At 37.8% G+C, this 20,603-nt stretch overlaps 1 protein-coding gene across 2 annotated transcripts; it reads left to right on the top strand.

The window, feature by feature from the left end:
* Positions 1 to 13,499: 13,499 nt before the first annotated feature.
* Positions 13,500 to 19,540, top strand: Or6c211 (olfactory receptor family 6 subfamily C member 211). 2 transcript variants are annotated; one of them, XM_017594695.1, is made up of 2 exons: positions 13,500 to 14,416; positions 19,519 to 19,540. In XM_017594695.1, the coding sequence occupies exons 1-2, from the start codon at positions 13,500 to 13,502 to the stop codon at positions 19,538 to 19,540; spliced, it is 939 nt and encodes a 312-aa protein (XP_017450184.1). The 2 variants fall into 2 exon arrangements, with proteins under 2 accessions (XP_017450184.1, NP_001000069.1); NM_001000069.1 differs by lacking the exon at positions 19,519 to 19,540 and having other exon boundaries at positions 13,500 to 14,459.
* Positions 19,541 to 20,603: the final 1,063 nt, after the last annotated feature.

Below are 20,603 nucleotides of genomic sequence, written 5' to 3'. Positions count from 1 at the left end.
GCTTTTCATGGGGATATTCATAGTTTTCCTAGCCTGCCAGGCTGAGATGGTCCCAACACATGAATAAAATGTGTGGTTTTTTTATGTTAGTCAAGACATGCTAGCGGATGCTCATTTTCATAAGTTATGCTTCAGTGATTTGATTATTAATGAGTCATCAAAGACCACTACTCATTTAAACCTTAGGTATTAATGTTAAATAAACATTTATATTATTAAATTCCTACTTGCTCACAATACAAATGATTAGCATCATTTCCCTAAATGTAACCGATATATACAAATACATGAATAAATAGATAAAATAGTAGACACATATTGTAGAAAAATAGTGAAGAATTGGTCCTTATACTCAGGATTCAAATTTGTTTTCACAGAATCTATCAACAGAAAGCCACATTTTGAATATTAGCAGACAAATATTTACCATATATAATTATATTTTTAAGGATTTCTTGATCAAAACTGCTCTAGAATTTGAACATAAAAATAATCAAATATATTATGTATTCATATATTTATTAAAATATGAATATATGGGTATCTATACATATATACACTTCATAGCATACTTTCAAAAAGTTTGAATTATGGTATGTATTTAATTTATAACATTTCTTAATACCATTTAAAACCATGATTTATATAAATAAATATTCAGGAGCCAAACTAAGAATCCAGTGTTTCCAGAAGTCCTGAATTCAGCCCCCAGTACCCAAGGCAGCTGGCTCATAGTCAGTTGTATTACTGGTTGCAAATGTATAAAACTACTGTTTTCTATTGCCCCCTGTACTAATGCACAGAAACCCACACACATGCACATAATTAAAAATAATAAAAATGGGGGTTGGGGATTTAGTTCAGTGGTAGAGCGCTTGCCTAGGAAGTGCAAGGCCCTAGGTTCGGTCCCCAGCTCTGAAAAAAAAAAGGAAAAAAATAAAAATAATGAATCTTAAAACATTTGTAAATATTCCATATGCATAAAGTTATTGTTAGTGTTGTGATATGACTAAAAGTTTCATGTGCTGAAGGGTTGGTTTCACAATGAAGTTGTTTTCAAGGAATGAATAGATCTCAAGAAATGTACTGGAAATAGATTGATCTAGTGAAGGTTTCTGGATAGCGCAAGCAATCTACCAAGACTGAATATGTTACCAATTATTATGGGATCCCTCCTGCAGGTGCTTTATCTTCTTTTCAGAAAAAGAAGAAAAAGAAAAAATTTAGAAACATAAAGATCCTTAAAAGAATAGCAGAGGAGGTTGTAAGCTTGGTAGATTCTGGGAGGATGGAGATGGATCAAAGTGGGGGAGAGGGAGGGGGAAGGGAGGGAGGGACAGAGAGAGAGAGAGAGAGAGAGAGAGAGAGAGAGAGAGAGAGAGAGAGAGCAGATGGAGGCAGATATTAAGATTACTCTCTGCACATTTACAAGTTGTTATGAATATTCTTAAGGGATGATGTGTATAGGGCTTTGCATGTCTAGATGGGCACTTAAATATTTTCAATTGATTTTGTGTGGTGTGTTCTTTCATGTGGCAATTTAAGTTCAAGAGAGGGTGTGGTGGCTATATATGCTAGCCCACCACGTAATTGGGATATGTATGTTTGGCAGGGCCGCAACCTGCCTCGGGAACTTGATGTGTAGAAGGATTGTTGCCAGACTCAGGCAGTAGCCATTAGCAGTGTGATATGGGATAGAGCAAATCAGGTGAGAATCTTTGCTGACTGAGATAAGGTTATCTAACAGATGTCATGGGGCTCTACTGCACAGATCAAGTGTGGGGTAAAACACAGCATTTTTTTTACAATTTTTTTCTTTCTTTTTTTTTTTTTATTAACTTGAGTATTTCTTATATACATTTCGAGTGTTATTCCCTTTCCTGGTTTCCGGGGAAACGTCCCCCTCCCCCTCCCCTTCCTTACGGGTGTTCCCCTCCCCATTCTCCCCCCATTGCCGCCCTCCCCACAACAGTATAGTTCACTGGGGGTTCAGTCTTAGAAGGACTGTGTTTTACCCCACACTTGATCTGTGCAGTAGAGCCCCATGCAGTTTTTATCACTATTGCTCTGTAATACTGCTTGAGTTCAGGGATAGTGATTCCCCCTGAAGTCCTTTTATTGTTGAGGATAGTTTTAGCTATACTGGGTTTTTTGGTATTCCAGATGAATTTGCAAATTGTTCTGTCTAACTCTTTGAAGAATTGGATTGGTATTTTGATAGGGATTGCATTGAATCTGATGATCACTTTTGGTAAAATGGCCATTTTTACTATATTAATCCTGCCAATCCATGAGCATGGGACATCTTTCAATCTTCTGAGGTCTTATTCAATTACTTTCTTTAGAGTCTTGAAGTTTTTATTGTACAAATCTTTTACTTGCTTGGTTAAAGTCACACTGAGGTACTATATTATTTGGGTCTATTATGAAGGGTGTCGTTTCCCTAATTTCTTTCTCGGCTTGATTCTCTATTGTGTAGAGGAAGGCTACTGATTTATTTGAGTTAATTTTATACCCAGCCACTTTGCTGAAGTTGTTTATCAGCTTTAGTAGTTCTCTGGTTGAACTTTTGGGATCACTTAAATATACTATCATATCATCTGCAAATAGTGATATTTTGACTTCTTCTTTTCCGATCTGTATCCCCTTGCCCTCCTTTTGTTGTCTGATTGCTCTGGCTAGAACTTCAAGAACTATATTGAATAAGTAGGGAGAGAGTGGGCAGCCTTGTCTAGTCCATGATTTTAGTGGGATTGCTTCAAGTTTCTCTCCATTTAGTTTAATGTTAGCAACTGGTTTGCTGTATATGGGTTTTACTATGTTTAGGTATGGGCCTTGAGTTCCTATTCTTTCCAGGACCTTTATCATGAAGGGGTGTTGAATTTTGTCAAATGCTTTCTCAGCATCTAATGAAATGATCATGTGGTTTTGTTCTTTCAGTTTGTTTATATAATGGATCACGTTGATGGTTTTCCGTATATTAAACCGTCCCTGCATGCCTGGGATGAAGCCTACTTGAACATGGTGGATGGTGCTTTTATGTGCTCTTGGATTCGGTTTGCCAGAATTTTATTGAGTATTTTTGCGTCGATATTCATAAGGGAAATTGGTCCGAAGTTCTCTTTCTTTGTTGGGTCTTTGTGTGGTTTAGGTATAAGAGTAATTGTGGCTTCATAGAAGGAATTTGGTAGTGCTCCATCTGTTTCAATTTTGTGGAATAGTTTGGATAATATTGGTATGAGGTCTTCTATGAAGGTCTGATAGAATTCTGCACAAAACCCGTCTGGACCTGGGCTCCTTTTTGTTGAGAGACCTTTAATGACTGCTTCTATTTCCTTAGGAGTTATGGTGTTGTTTAACTGGTTTATCTGTTCCTGATTTAACTTCGGTACCTGGTATCTGTCTAGGAAATTGTCCATTTCCTGCAGATTTTCAAGTTTTGTTGAATATAAGCTTTTATTTTCAGATCTGATAATTTTTTGAATTTCCTCTGAATCTGTAGTTATGTCTCCCTTTTCATTTCTGATTTTGTTAATTTGGACAAACTCTCTCTGTCCTCTCGTTAGTCTGGCTAAGGGTTTATCTATCTTGTTGATTTTCTCAAAGAACCAACTTTTGGTTCTGTTGATTCTTTCTATGGTCCTTTTTGTTTCTACTTGGTTGATTTCAGCTCTGAGTTTGATTATTTCCTGTCTTCTACTCCTCCTGGGTGTATTTGCTTCTTTTTGTTCTAGGGCTTTTAAATGTGCTGTCAAGCTGCTGACATATGCTCTTTCCTGTTTCTTTCTGTAGGCACTCAGCGCTATGAGTTTTCCTCTCAGTACAGCTTTCATTGTGTCCCACAAGTTTGGGTATGTTGTACCTTCATTTTCATTAAATTCTAAAAGTTTTTAATTACTTTCTTTATTTCTTCCTTGACCAGGTTATCATTTAGTAGAGCATTGTTCAATTTCTACGTATATGTGGGCATTCTTCCCTTATTGTTATTGAAGACCTGTTTTAGGCCGTGGTGGTCCGATAGCACACATGGGATTATGTGTATATTTCTGTACCTGTTGAGGCCCGTTTTTTGACCAATTATATGGTCAATTTTGGAGAAAGTACCATGAGGAGCTGAGAAGAAGCTATATGCTTTTGCTTTAGGATAGAATGTTCTATAAATATCTGTTAAGTCCATTTGGCTCATGACTTCTCTTAGTCTGTCTACGTCTCTGTTTAATTTCTGTTTCCATGATCTGTCCATTGATGAGAGTGGGGTGTTGAAATCTCCTACTATTATTGTGTGAGGTGCAACGTGTGCTTTGAGCTTTACTAAGGTTTCTTTTACGTATGTAGGTGCCCTTGTATTTGGGGCATAGATATTTAGGATTGAGAGTTCATCTTGTTCGATTTTTCCTTTTATGAATATGAAGTGTCCTTCCTTATCTTTTTTGATGAATTTTAGTTGAAAATTGATTTTATTTGATATTAGAATGGCTACTCCAGCTTGCTTCTTCTGACCATTTGCTTGGAAAGTTTTTTTCCAGCCTTTCACTCTGAGGTAGTGTCTGTCTTTGTCTCTGAGGTGTGTTTCCTGTACGCAGCAGAATGCAGGTTCTTCGTTGTGTATCCAGTTTGTTAATCTATGTCTTTTTATTGGGGAGTTGAGGCCATTGATGTTGAGAGATATTAAGGAATAGTGATTATTGCTTCCTGTTATATTCATATTTAGATATGAGATTATGTTTGTGTGCTTTTCTTCTCTTTGTTTTGTTGCCAAGACGATTAGTTTCTTGCTTCTTCTAGGGTATAGCTTGCCTCCTTATGTTGGGCTTTACCATTTATTATCCTTTGTAGTGCTGGATTTGTAGAAAGATATTGTGTAAATTTGGTTTTGTCATGGAATATCTTGGTTTCTCCGTCTATGTTAATTGAGAGTTTTGCAGGATACAGTAACCTGGGGTGGCATTTGTGTTCTCTTAGGGTCTTTATGACATCTTTCCAGGATCTTCTGGCTTTCATAGTCTCTGGCGAAAAGTCTGGTGTGATTCTGAAAGGTCTGCCTTTATAGTTAACTTGACCTTTTTCCCTTACTGCTTTTAATATTCTTTCTTTATTTTGTGTGTTTGGTGTTTTGACTATTATGTGATGGGAGGTGTTTCTTTTCTGGTCCAATCTATTTGGAGTTCTGTAGGCTTCTTGTATTCCTATGGGTATCTCTTTCTTTAGGTTAGGGAAGTTTTCTTCTATGATTTTGTTGAAGATATTTACTGGTCCTTTGAGCTGGGAGTCTTCACTCACTTCTATACCTATTATTCTTAGGTTTGATCTTCTCTTTGAATCCTGGATTTTCTGTATTTTTTGGACCAGTTGCTTTTTCTGCTTTACATGATCTTTGACAGTTGAGTCAATGATTTCTATGGAATCTTCTGCTCCTGAGATTCTCTCTTCCATCTCTTGTATTCTGTTGGTGAAGCTTGTATCTACAGCTCCTTGTCTCTTCTTTTGGTTTTCTATATCCAGGGTTGTTTCCATGTGTTCTTTTTGATTGCTTCTATTTCCGTTTTTAATTCCTTCAACTGTTTGATTGTGTTTTCCTGGAATTCTTTCAGGGATTTTTGCGATTCCTCTCTGTAGGCTTCTACTTGTTTATTAATGTTTTCCTGTGTTTCTCTAAGGGAGTTCTTCACGTCTTTCTTGAAGTCCTCCAGCATCATGATCAAATATGATTTTGAAACTAGATCTTGCTTTTCTGAATATTTTGAATATTCCGTGTTTGTTTTGGTGGGAGAATTGGGCTCCGATGATGCCATGTAGTGTTGGTTTCTGTTGCTTGGGTTCCTGCGCTTGCCTCTTGCCATCAGATTATCTCTAGTGTTACTTTGTTCTGCTATTTCTGACAGTGGCTAGACTCTCCTATAAGCCTGTGTGTCAGGAGTGCTGTAGACCTGTTTTCCTGTTTTCTTTCAGCCAGTTATGGGGACAGAGTGTTCTGCTTTCAGGCGTGCACTTTTTCCTATCTACAGGTCTTCAGCTGTTCCTGTGGGCCTATGTCTGGTGTTCACCAGGCAGGTCACTTGCAGCAGAAAAGTTGGTCTTACCTGTGGTCCCGAGGCTCTAGTTTGCTCATGGGGTGCTGCCTATGAGCTCTCTGTGGCGGCAGCAACCAGGAAGAACTGCGCTGCCCTCTCCGGGAGCTTCCATGTACTAGGGTTCCAGATGGCATTTGGTGTTTTCCTCTGGAGTCAGAGATGTGTGCAGAGTGCAGTCTCTTCTGGTTTCCCAGGCATGTCTGCCTCTCTGAAGGTTTAGGTCTCCCTCCCATGGGATTTGGGTGCAGAGAACTGTTTATCTGGTAGATCCCTTCAGGTTCTGGCGGTGTTTCAGATACAGCGTTCCTGCTGCTCTTGGGCCCTCCTCTACGGGAACCCAGAGCCCTTATACAGTTTCCTCTTTTGCCAGGGATGTGAGCAGGGGTGGGCAGTGTTGGTGGTCTCTTTTGCTTTGCAGCCTCAGGAGTGCCCACCTGACTAGGTGGTGAGGTCTCTCTCCCACGGGGTTTGGGAGAAGAGAGCTGCTGCGGGCCGGGATCCGCGGGTTTGGGACTCCCGGTAAACACAGGAAGTGCCCGGTCCTAGAGGAATTTTGCCTCTGTGTGTCCTGAGTTCACCAGGCAGGTCTCTTGCAGCAGAAAAGTTGGTCTTACCTGTGGTCCCGAAGCTCAAGTTCGCTTGTGGGTTGTTGCCTACGAGCTCTCTGCGGCAGCAGCGACCAGGAAGATCTGCGCCCTTTTTTTTACAATTTTACAAGTACTCATTTAGTTCAGGTTTACACTGAGACTATAGGTACATGCCATCATTGCAAACAACATATTTAATAATTTCAGTAGTACCTCTTTTTTTCTTGCTCTCTTCTCTTGCTGCTAATCCTCCCTCTCTCTCCATTCCCTCCCACTCTCTCTACGCCTGCTTTGTGGATGGCCTCTATTACCTCTCTCTCTCCCCCCTTTCTCTGTCCCTACTATCCTCTCAACTCACCTTCCGATGCCCTGAATAAACTGTATTTTATACTATAAAAATAATTTCAATAGTAGTATTTTAAGTATTAAAAATATCTTTTAGCTTCGGTCCCAGCTCTGAAAAAAAAAGAAAAAAGAAAGAAAAGAAAATATATCTTTTAGCAGTATGTTTCATGTGTTCTGTGCATCTAGGGTAACTCAATCATTTTGGCTAATATCAACTTATCAATGAGTGCATACCGTGTGTTTTTCTGTGATTGGGTTATCTTCACTCAGGATGCTATTTTCCAGTTCTATCCATTTGTCTATGAATTTCATAAAGGCATTGCTTTTGATAGCTGAGTAATATTCCATTGTCTAGATGTACCACATTTTCTGTATCCATTCCTCTGTTGAAAGGCATCTGGGTTCTCTCCAGCTTCTGACTATTATAAATAAGGCTGCTATGAACATAGTGGAGCACGTGTCTTTGTTATATGTTGGGGCATCGTTTGGGTATATGCCCAAGAGAGGTATAGCTGGGTCCTCAGGTAGTTCAATGTCCAATTATCAGAGGAACCTCCAGACTGATTTTCAGAATGGTTGCACCAGTCTGCAAACCCACCAACAATGACTTGAATTACCCTAAATGCACAGAATACATGACAGACAAGAAGGATGACCAAAATGTGAATGCTTCACTCCTTCTTTAAAAGGGGAACAAGAATACCCTTGGCATGGAATAGGGAGGCAAAGTTTAGAACAGAGGCAGAAGGAACACCCATTCAGAGTCTTTGCCAAAAATGCCCCATACATATACAGCCACATAACTAGATAAGATGGATGAAGCAAAGAAGCGCAGGCCGACAGGAACCGGATGTACATCTCTCCTCAGAGACACAGCCAGAATACAGAAAATACATAGGCGAATGCCATCATTAAACCACTGAACTGAGAACGGGACCCCGGTTGACGGAATCTTAGAAAAGACTGAAAGAGCTTGAAGGGGCTTGAGATGCCATATGAACAACGATGCCAATCAACCAGAGCTTCCAGGGACTAAGCCATTACCCAAAGACTATACATCGACTGACCCTGGGCTCCAACCTCATAGGTAGTAATGAATAGCCTAGTAAGAGCACCAGTGGATGAAGAATCCCTTGGTTCTGCCAAGACGGAAACCCCAGTGAATGTGATTGTTGGTGGGAGGGTGGTAATGGGTGGAGATAGGGAGGGGAATACCTATAAAGCAGGGGAGGGGGAGGGGTTAGGGGGATGTTGGCCCAAAAACCGTGAAAGGCAATAGCAATTGAAATGTAAATAAGAAATACCCAAGTTAATAAAGATAAAAAAAATAACAGTATGTTTCATTAAAGGTTACTGTAAGAAATTTGATAGTGCCTCTATAACGATTGAGAAAAAGTATACGCTAATCAAATGGTTTCTGTTAATGTTTCTCTATCATCCATAAAATATTTATTAATCATCACATACTATGACTACTATAGGTTGTATGAAACATACAAACTAATACAACACTGAAAAATTTTTACTATGCTAGGGAAATTTATAGAATGGATTAGGAGAAGTAAAAACATCCTTTTTGGATGCCAAGTTTTCACTGAGAATCCCTCTAGTTTCCCACAATTGCAAAGGAATTTAAGATCCAGATATTTCAGAATTACCAACCACGTGGCAGAGGGTGACAGGGGTCAATCAAGGTAACCTTGGCTTGGATGTGTAGTAGTGGGGATGTGGAACCTGTGGGTACTTTCTGTGGCTGGGAAGGGACCCAAGTAGGGAGATGGGGCACCAACCGACCCACAAAATTTTTACCAAAAATTTGTCCTGTCCAAAAGAAGTACATGGAGAAAGATGAAACATAGACTGAAGGAATGTGCAACCAGTGACTGCAGTGACTGGCCCAACTTGAGACCCATCACATGGGTAAGCACCAATCCCTGACACTATTGATGATGCTTTATTTTGCTAGAGACAGGGGTCTGGCATGAAAGGCTCAACCCAGAATCTAAGTGTTACAGACACAGACCCATAACCAGATATTGGATGAAGCTATTGCCTGTGTGTCAAGTTCCCTCCCCTGGCTAGGCTGCCTGGGCTGGCTTCAATGGGGGAGTGTGTTCCAATAAGAAAATCAGAACAACAGTTACTTAGAAAGCTGGAAATCATTCTACCTAAAACACAACTATACTACTTTTGGGCATATACATAAAGGTTATATCACCCTACCACAAGTACACCTGCTCAAACATGTACATTGATGTTCTATTTATAATAACCAGACACTTGAAACAACTTAGATTTGCCTCAACTGAAGTATGGAAAATATATGTGATTCATTTACACAATGGAATATTATTTAGCTATTATAAAAGATGACATCATTAAAGGCAAATGAATGAAACTAGAAAAGGTCATCCTAAGTGATGTAACCAAGATAGAGACAGATAAATATCCATTTATATGTAAATATTAGCCATTAGTAAATGACAATTAGGCTAGAATCTGTAGACCCTAAATATCAAGGCACAGAAGAATGGACTATGGATCTTCTGGATGCTTGGGTCTCCCAGGGTGGGGGAAATAGAATAAAAGAAATAGGAGCACTCATACACTAATGGAAGAATTGATTGAATAAATATAAAGAATGTATTTTGTCTCATTAGGGGTTGGGAATTTAGCTGGGGTTGGGGATTTAGCTCAGTGATAGAGTGCTTTCCTAGGAAGCACAAGGTCCTGGATTTGGTCCTCAGCTCCGGGAGTGGGGGGGAACTACTGTTTACCTTTGATTCAGCAATTCCATTAATGGGAGTTGATTACAGTGATGATAACAAAATTTAAACGTTGAGTAATTTAGCAATTTATGTTTTTTAAAAATACATCACAAAATATTCCCACACAATTTTAGACGTTAATAGTGTTCGAGTTATTAAAATTGGAAACTTTTGACTGACCTCTAAGAGAATAGGAAAGTAATTTGAGCCTTACAAAGAACTTTCAGCTGAAGTCACATTTGAAGTGCTTCCACGTGCTGACATGATCCTGTGATTGACAGTAAATGCTTTTAAATCAGGGATTTGTAGAGTAAGACATTTATTTTAGAGTTAATTTGTATACAACAGGTTTGTATGTTCATGTTTATTTGTATAGGCAGCACTTCTACCACATACAATTTGTCATCCCTTAGGAAATTATGATGTTAGCTCTAGTTACCATGAGAATTGTTTGTTCCTATTTAATGTTTTCCTATAAGAAACAGAAGCATAAATTCTTCATTATTTCAGAGATGGTGAGTTTCCATATTATGGTATATTTTATATTGAATAGGATTTTATGTACTTTAAATAAATGAACTGTATGACTGTAGAAATACAACTTTCATGAAGCTTCCTATCATTCATTAGATTAGTCCAAAATAATATCTCTAAGACAGCATACATATACACAAATCTGTAATATATTTTAGGATAAAATTAAGAAGAAGGAATGGTCCACTGTTTGTTCACCTAGATAATAACTGGGATATGAAAGCACAATTTCGACAGAATTTACATGTTCAACTGAAGAAATCTGTGAAACTAATAAGGGATAAGGTGTTAATGTTTTAATATCTGCTTATGGTGACTCATAGAGAGATAATTGTTAGTGATTACAAAAATATTTTAATATTAGAAAACCTTTTAAATGTGTGTGGTATTTATAAGATCTACAAAACTAAATGAAATTGTATTTCTTGGCCTGTGGGCCATATAATCCATAATGTGATTTGTGTAGTTTCCCCTTATAGTGTGTACATATTATGAAGGTATTTGGTGTGTGTAATTGTTAAAGGAAAGGAAAACAATAATTTCAAGAGAGGAAAATTTATTGTAAGTATAATATAATTAAACATTTATATCAGTGTTACCAGTGGACAGATTTTATAAATGATAATATTTTCTGATATATTATTTTATAACATCTGCATGTCCTAAAGAACATTGATAAGCACAATGTTTAAGGATCCTTACAATGGTTTATGGATCAAGGATATATATATATATATATATATATATATATATATATATATATATATATATATATGTTTTCCAATTAAAGATTGTGTGATGCATTATATTTTCTTAATCCCAGTCTGCTTTATCTGGCTAAAATATCCAATCTCAAATCTTTAGTTCCTTTACAACCTATCTAAATAGCTAAATGTTCATATATATCCTTTTATATATCTCTGTAAACAGCAAAGAAAAAATATTAATTTTTTTCAATTAACCTTTGATTCTTTTATGGACTTTTTTGCATTTCTAATGTTGTAAACAGTAATTAAATAGGCTGGAATTAATTCTTGTAGCATTCACAATGCAGAACATATGGTCTTATCTATTTTCTCCTTTAAATTGTTTTAAAAATTACATTATGGTTCTTTAGAACTCTGGTAAATGTTATTTTCTAGAGATGTTACTAATTCTTTATTTAATGTGTTCATTATGTTGACTTTTGATTAGAATTTGAATAAAATCTTACAGAAAAGCTTTTATAAAATAGAAAAATTTTAAAATCATGATGTTTGAATACAGCCCCAGTTAGTGAATGCTAGTCACAATACTTTATATTTGATATTATTTATATCATATCACACTGTCTTTCCTTAGTATGTCATAAAATACTTACATGTTTCTCTATTTATGCAATAGCTTTCCAGACATTTCACATCAGTATACTCTGCACTGCATCAATACCACAGAAATGAGAAAAAGTTATGTTGCTCCCTGAAAGAGCATTACCAAAGTACTCATAATGAAAGAACGTCTTGGAATGTGGAACGAGAGACAACCCAGAAGCTTGAAATGAAAAGGAAACTAATTCAGCATCCTTTGGAAATTGAAAACATCTGAATACCAGTATTACTAGCCATACAACAAAATCACTGATGAATCAGGTGTTCCTTTTGATGACTGGATGAAATAGTAGCAGTGAACTAACTATAATTACTGACATGTGCTAGGTTTGATACTGTGGGTGTGTATATTCATTTCCGCATACAGGTTATTGTTTATAAGTTACTTGGTTCTATGATACAGTGCCTAAAACTAACCAGGAAATTAACTTTTCACATCGTACATAACCTGCATTTTTAAAGCTTTAAGTATATAAGAATTATTCAAAATAGATACTCCATTTCTTTCAAAATTCCTTATGCATATGTGGTTATAAATTGAGTAGAATATATAAGATTTAATATTAAATCAAAATATTCCATAAATACAAAGTGTCTGTCTTGCACAATTATTTTAAAATAAAATTACTCTTACTTGAAACATTGGCTTTATATTTATAGGTTAAACAATAGTTATTTCTTTTTTTAATACAGGTACTTTTCTCTATTCAATACTGTCATGAGAAAGAGGACAGTAATGGGAAATCCTACCAGTAAAAGAGTTTATGGTAGCAAGTTCAACTGGTGACTCAGTGTGTTGTTCATGTTTTCCAGTTATTTTCTAGGAACTGAGCTCTGATTATCACCACACCCACCTTGTTAGAATCTCATATCATAATAAAGGTACTTTTTTCTTTAGAGATTTTCTTTCTTAGAAATATCATATATGTATATATCTATATCGAGAAATACTATGACTACTGGTAATACCACCCTTTACTATAAATACTGTAAGACTGATGTGGCAACTTAAGAGATTTATTTGAGAAATTTTCAAATACCACACATGTGAATATTTTATTTAAATAAATTACTGGAAAGACAAGTACAGGCAAACAATAATGAAATTAAGGGACAATTTCTTACAAATGGCATGCCTCATGTAAGTATGACAAAAGGACCCTGCTAACTTTGAGTTAAGTAAGATTCTGAGTGTGACTAGCCTTGTGTCATATTGAAACAAGCCATAGTCATTTGGACAGAAGGAACCTCAATTGAGAAAATGTCCCCAACAGAGTAGAGAAACCTGTTGCATTTCCTTGACTGATGGGTGATGTGGAAGTGTGGTCCTGGGAACAGTCTGGGAAAGCCAAATGAACAAGTTAGCTAGTAAACAGCACTCCTCCATGGCTTCTGCTTCAGTCCCTGCTGCCAAGTTTCTTCCCTGAGTTCTTACCCTGAAGTCCCTCCCTGACAAACTTGTAAGCTCTACTGTGAGTCCTTTAAAGCATTTCCTTTCCATGTAAACTTAGGAGATGGTGTTTTTTTGTTTTTTGTTTTCCAAAAATAGGAAACTAAAATAGATGCCAATGAGGTGTAATATATGTTTGTGAGATGAAATATAAACTCATTAACTATTTTTATTTTATAAATAAAATTCTGAAAGTGGTTATATTGAAATGAACTTTGCTATGATTATAAATCAATGAACAACTATCATATTTAATTATTTATGTTAGTTGTTTGTGTTTTTCTTTACTCTTTCTTTATATTTTTACTTTACAATTTTTATTTTATTTTATTTTATTTTATTTTATTTTATGTAGACTTAGTTGGAAAAAAAGAGAAATGAAGAACCAATCGGTGGAGATTGTGTTCATTTTGCTTGGACTGACAGATGACCCTCAGCTACAAATTCTGATTTTCCTGTTTCTCTTTCTCAATTATATCTTGAGCATGATGGGGAACTTAGTGATCATACTCCTTACCCTGCTGGATCCCCACCTAAAGACTCCAATGTACTTTTTCCTGCGGAATTTCTCTTTCTTGGAAATTGCATTCACAACTGCCTGTATTCCACGGTTCTTAATGAGCATTCTCACTGGAGACAGAACAATTTCCTATAATTCTTGTGCAGCTCAATTCTTCTTCTTTTTTCTATTACTAGTCACAGAGTTTTACCTTCTGGCTGCCATGTCCTATGATCGCTATGTAGCCATCTGCAGACCACTGTACTACCCTATCATAATGAACAGCAAAGTGTGTCACCTGCTGGTCCTCAGCTCCTGGGTGACTGGGTTCTTCGTCATCTTACCCCCTTTGATGCTGGGACTCAAACTGGATTTCTGTGCTTCCAAAACAATAGACCATTTCCTGTGTGATACTTCTCCTCTCCTGCAGCTGTCTTGCACAGACACGCGGTTAATAGAATTGATGGCTTTTGTCATAGCAGTCATGACACTTGTCATCACCTTGATCTTAGTGATTCTGTCCTACACACTCATCCTCAAAACCATCCTAAACTTCCCTTCAGCTCAACAGCGAAGAAAGGCTTTTTCTACGTGCTCCTCACACATGGTTGTTGTCTCTATTACTTATGGGAGTTGTATCTTCATGTACATGAAAACATCAGCCAAGGAGAGGGTGGCTTTAAATAAAGTTGTTTCTGTGCTCAACACATCGGTGGCCCCTTTGCTAAATCCTTTTATTTACACCCTAAGGAACAAACAGGTGAAGGATGCTTTCAAGCAGGTGCTTCACCGACTGTATTCTTCTCAGAACAGTGAATTAAGATTTAGACCTAAATAGTATGCTGCTGAAACATGAATGAAATGGGGGATATAATTGCCAAGTGTGTCAGCTATTATCTATGATTTAAGTCTCATGTTCTCTATTAACTTTTTACTTCTCAGCTCTGTTACAGTCCATCCTTCCTCTCTCCAGTCATTTCTCTGATTCCTCCTACATCAATTATTATGAAATTGAATCAAATGTCAACAGATGATTTTTCATTCACATTGAGAGGATTATCTCTTCTGGAATTTCATATAAAAGAAATTCCTCACTTTGAACTTTATTTTTCGATTTTCTTGCTCCACATAAAATTTTGAGGTCCTTCATGCTACAATTAGTTCAGGATGTCAATTTGATATAAAATCCTATCTGCTGTACTTTTCGGGGGAAATAAAAACTGGGAAAAACTTAGCTTAGCAGTTAAGAATATTTCTTGCTTTTGTACAGAAAATTTTTGCAACCCAGTACTTACATGATCACTCCCCACAATCTGATGCCTTCCTTTGTCTTTCAAGGCATTACATGTACTTGTGATACCAACATAGATGCAGACAAAACATTCAGATAGAGAGAATAAAGATAAATATATTTTTAAATTCCACCATGGATGTCATATAAACTCTTCACCCTCTGTGCAAAAAACAACTGTCATATTACACTCTCAATCTTTTCCTAAAAACCTTCTCACTGAGCAACAGCAAATTGGAAAGAGAGAAAAAAAAAACAAGTGTCTTTCTGCTTCTCTCCTCTCTTCAGTTGAGGACATCATGTGTGATGTTGATGTGTCAGCATACAATTCTCCATGAAAAACACTCAGCAATTATATTCTATACATTCTCACTGTCTTGAATCAGTGAATGATATCAGTATTGAAAATTGGCTTGGAGAAAGGAATATCATCTGCATCTTTCTATACTATTAGCTTCCATTATGTATGAGTATTTGAAATAACTTCACAATCATGAATGGTCAATCTGTAAGATCCATTAATATTCTTTGAAATGTCTCTGATGCATTTGTTAAAAACATGACTATAATCTGGTATAGAGGTAAAATTAAGAAAGAATAATAAACTTTAGAAAATACATGGCAGTATTTTAATTAATTAATTAATTAATTAATTAATTAGTTTGTTTGTTTGTTTTACATCCCAAGTGCTGCTACCTCTCAGACACCCTCTCAGAGAAATTCTCCCCTATATCCTCTCCCGTATTTTTGAGAGGGTGGTATTCCCCTATCCTGATCCATCAAGTCTCTACCAAATTAGGCACACACTTTCCCATTGAAGCCAGACAAGGAATTCTTGTTGGGGAACAGGTATCACAGTCAGGCTACAGCTTTAGGGATAGCCTCCAATCCAGTTGTTGGGGGCCATATGGAGAACAAGCTGGATGTCTCCTACATATGTACCAGGGGTTAATTCTAGCTTGTGTGTTCTTTTTCTGGTGGTGGCTCAGTCTCTGAGAGCTCTAAGAAGTACAGGTTAGTTGATTCTGTTGGTCCTCCTGTGGGGAATCCCACCCCCTTAAGGGCCTTCAATCCTTCTGCCCACTCTTTCATAAGCATCGCCAACCTCTATTCCAATGTTCGGTTGTGGGTAACTATTTCAGTCAGCTGCTAGACAGATCCTCTCAGAGGACAGTTGTGTAAGACTTCTGTCTGCATGTATAACAAGATTATTATTAATAATACCAGGATTTTGATGCTTGCCTATGGGATAGGTTTCCAGTTGGGCTGGTTATTGGTTGGCGATTCCTTTAGTCTCTTCTCCATTTTTGTCCCTGCATTTCTGTAGAACAGGACAAATTTTGTGTCAAAAGTTTTGTTGGTAGGTTAGTGTCCTTATGCCTCCACTGGGCATCTTGCCTGGCTACAGAAGGTAGCATCTTCAGGTTTCATATCCCCACCAACAGGCATCTCAGCTAAGATTAACCCCATTGACTCCCAGAAAATACCCTCATCTCAGGTCTCTCAGAGTTCCGAAAGATTTCCCCCACCCCACCCCAACCCTGGCAGCTACAGATTGGCATTCATTGTTCAGGCCACTGGGTCTCCCCTGTCTCTCCATAAACCTATCTCCCAAATCCCCTCATGTCCTTCTCTGACTCACTTCTCTCCCTTCCTCCCTCTGCCTTTTATGATTATTCTGTTTCTACTCCTAAATGTGATCCAAGCATCTTGCCTTGTGCTTTCCTCCTTATTTACCTCTTTGTGTGTCTATGGGGTATAAATGTTATGGCTAATCTCCAATTACCAATGAATACATATGACATATGTCTGTTTTTGTCCGGGCAATCTAACTCAGGATGATATTTTCTAGTTCTATTCATTTGTCTATGATATTCATGAAGTCTTTCTTTTTAATAGCTGAATAGTATTCTATTGTGTAGATGCACTACATTTTCTTTATCCATTATTCAATTGAGTGATATCTACATTGTTTCCAGTTTCCAGCTATTATGAATAAAGCTGCTATGAACATAGTTGACCATGTGTCTTCATCTTGTCTACAGGAATGCAGGCATAGGTGATGCAGCAAAAAGTGAGGGAATGACAAATTAATCACCAGACCAACTTGAGACCCACCCCATCAGCAGGCACCAAACAGGTGACACTCTGTTCTGCTTGCAGACAGGAGCATATTGTTCTCTGAGAGGTTCCACCAAACAGCTAACTCAGTCAGATACAAACACCCACAGCTAAACAGTGGATGGAGCTTGGGGACTCTTGTGGAAGAATAGGAGGAAAGATTGCAAGTCCTGAAGGGGAAATACAAAACTTGACAGGAAGACCAGCAGTGTCAGCTAACCTGTACCCTTAGGCCTCTTCAAATCTGAGCCAAAACACACACATACACACACACACACACACACACACACACACACACACACACACACACTGGACCTAGGCCTCCCCCACTCATATATAGCAAAGGTGCAGTATGTTCTGCATGTGGGTCTTAAACAACTGAAATAGAGGCTATCCCAAAAGTTATTGATTATATGTGGGATATGTTCTACTACTTGGGCTGCCTTGAATAGCCTCAGTGGAAGAGGAAGTGGAAGTGGAAGAGTTCATGTTTGTCTTGCTCAAACATGAACTGCAAGGTTTGGGGAGATGACCAGTGGAGGGGAAGTGGGGAGATAATTGGGTGAGGGGGACACCTGGAGTGGAGCAGTGAGCAGGATGTAAAGTGAATAAGGAAAAGGTAAAATTAAAAATTTAAAAAACAGAAGAGAAAGAGAGATTGAAAAGAAGGAAGTTAGAAGGAAGGAATCTCATTTCGGGAGAAGAAGCTAAAAGTCATTAAAAGACTGTTGTGGAATAGAGATGACTCACTAGTTAGGAACATGTGCAGCTATTACAAAGTTCTAGAGTTCAGCACCCATGTCCCATAGAAAGACTGCCTGTAACATTAGAATTAGGGAAATCCCACCATTCTCTTCTAGTTTCTATGGATACTTGTACACGCAAATATGCATAATGAAAACTAAATTATAAATAGTCTGTTTCTCTTAGCAGACTCATTAATGAAAAATTTCCCCTTTTACAAGGCCTACACTACCCATATTGTGAAGATTCCAGAAAAGAATGATTTATTCAAACTCTAAGTCATGTGTACTCCATTTTACACTTTTATTATTGTGGTTTTGCAAATTCTTAGTAGTGAAACCAGGATTTGGAAACATGCTAATGTTCTACCACAAAGCTGGAGTTACAAGCCATTTTGAGCCTCTCAGCATGACCATGAGGAAGCCAACTAGGGTCTTCTGTGAGAGCATTAAGAGCTAAGTCATCTCTCCTAAACCATTGGGGTGTTTTGTTCTATGTTTTGAATTTTTAAAACAATATTTTAAAATACTACTATTCATTCATGAATGTGTATAAGGATTTGTGAACACATAAACGGATGCTTGAAGAGAAGTGAAGACAGAATTGGCTCCTCTAGACTGGAGTTAGAAGACTGTGATACTCCCAATGTGGATGCTGGAAATGGAACATTTTTGTAATCTTAACTACTGAGCATGAACTACTCTTAACATCTCTCTAGCTGAAATCTTTCTTTCCCATTCAGTCTAAAAGTTCTTTATTTTATGAAAACAATGTTTCATTATGTCATTTGTTTGCAGAATCAAACGTATTTTTAGGGATTGGATAATAAAGGTGCATCTGAATTTGTTGTAGAAAAATTATGCCTTCTTAATAGCATATTCTATCATGTAAATGAACCCCATTTTCTTTATCCCTTCTTCAGATGAGGGAAAAGTGGGTTGTCTCCAATGTGTAACTATTACGAATAAAGCTGCTATGAATATAATTGATCAAGTATCCCTGTGGTATTAGTGGAGCATTTTGGCTATATGCCCTGGAGTGGTATAGGTAGGTCTAAGATAAAAGTAAATATTCATACATTTCTAAGAAGCTGACAAATTGATTTCCAGAGTGGTTATACAAGTTTGCAGTCCAACCATTAAAGGGGAAGTGTTCCCCTTGTTCAACCCAGATGCTTTCATCAATGGTCCAGACTATCTTCTCAGCAGTTAATTCAGTGACCCCAGAGAAAAAGAATATCCCATTCCATGCCTGTTTTTTGCTTTGACAGCTACAGAGTCAGTTGAATCTTTTAAATGTTTACCAACTCCTTTTCTTGGCTCATCTGCCATCTTCATCCTTTGTTGCAGAACTGGGTCTGCAGATGAAATCAAGAATGTCCCCATTTGGCCCAAAATGTCTCGACCCAAAATAATAAAGGGCAAAGATGGAATAACAAAAGGCTGAAAAGTTCCAGTAACCTCTCCACCCTGCCAATGTAAGATAGCAGAACTCTGTACAACATTAGCAGCATCTCCTACACCAGTAAGTGAGGACTCAGTTCTAGTGGTGGAGCACGAAGAGGGCCAGTCCTTTCCTGATATACAGGAGACATGAGCCCCAGTGTCCAAGGGCCAAGTCATGCATTTTACTTCAATATTTAAGGTTTTTAAGGGCCTTTGCCTTTTTACTTGTTCTATCCAAAACACCATATCACTGGAACCAAAAGAGGTAGTTTGCTGTAGAGCAGAGGTCAGATCAGTTCGAGTTTTGTTAAAAGGTAGTAATAAATGTTGTGTTACTCTTTGTACCTTATGAATAATCAATGTTCTGTCACCTGGTTTAACAATTATTTGAATTTTCCCAATATAATTAGCATCAATTACTCCTGGGAATACATGAATGCCTTGGGAAGAGCTTAAACTTCTTTCAATAATTAATCCCAGAAATCCCTCAGGAAGAGGGCAAAATACTCCGGTTGACATTTTAACAGGAGGGTATCAGAAGTTAATATGACTGAGGAGGAGGCACTGAGGTCCATACCGGTGCTACCTGGGGTAGCCCTGTCTAGGGAGTCAACTCTTGGGCAAAAGTCTGAAGAAATTGGTTGTTGACAACTGTCCCCATTGTTTGGGACAGGTCCTGCCATTGTTTTCCCTGCAGGATAGCCTGGGCGTTACCAGTAATACCTCTAGTGGGGGATAAAGAGTGTCCATTTTTATGGAATCTATATCTGCAGTTGCGCTACCAATATGGTTGCTCTTCTGACAGCATGTGCACACTGTAGCTGGAATACTGCTTGAGAATCCTCCTTGAAGATGGGCACTTCCCTCAGTAGATCTCTGAGGACAGTTGAGAGTTAAGTGTCCAGGATGTCTACAAAAAAAAAAAAAAAAACCTCACACCTAACTGTGGACATCCCCCTTTTTGTTTAAGGATCTGGGAAGTCCCTGGCACCTGTCCACCCAAAGCAGCAGCAAAAGCCATTCCCTGAATCATGGATGGAGATAAATCAGCACAAGCTCTGATGAAGTCATCAAGGGTGGCATTTTTACATTTCGCTCTGAGTAGTGCTTGGCAAGTTTTATTAGCATATTCATAAGCCAACTTCTTAATGATTAAATCAGCAGCAGGACCCTCAGACACTGATCTTTCCATGACTTCAACCAATCTAGCCACAAAATCAGCAAATGGTTCATCAGAACCCTGGTGAATCTCAGACCAAGGTGTTATGGGAGCCTCATTAAGAGGAAGGTGTCTCCAGGCCTTCAAAGTACAATTCGTCACTTCTTTTGAAATTTCTTTGGGCAGTTGGTTTTGTTTTTCTAGATTAACCCACTTCGCCAA

The sequence above is a fragment of the Rattus norvegicus genome, chromosome 7 (genome assembly GCF_036323735.1).
Source record: "Rattus norvegicus strain BN/NHsdMcwi chromosome 7, GRCr8, whole genome shotgun sequence".
NCBI classification, from domain to species: Eukaryota; Metazoa; Chordata; class Mammalia; order Rodentia; family Muridae; genus Rattus; species Rattus norvegicus.
Note: the sequence above shows the minus strand (reverse complement) of the source record. Positions and strands in the feature narration are given on the sequence as shown.

Bases quoted from the DNA above. Each gene is read 5' to 3' on its own strand.
- Or6c211 (NM_001000069.1), top strand. From the start codon at position 13,500: ATGAAGAACCAATCGGTGGAGATTGTGTTCATTTTGCTTGGACTGACA.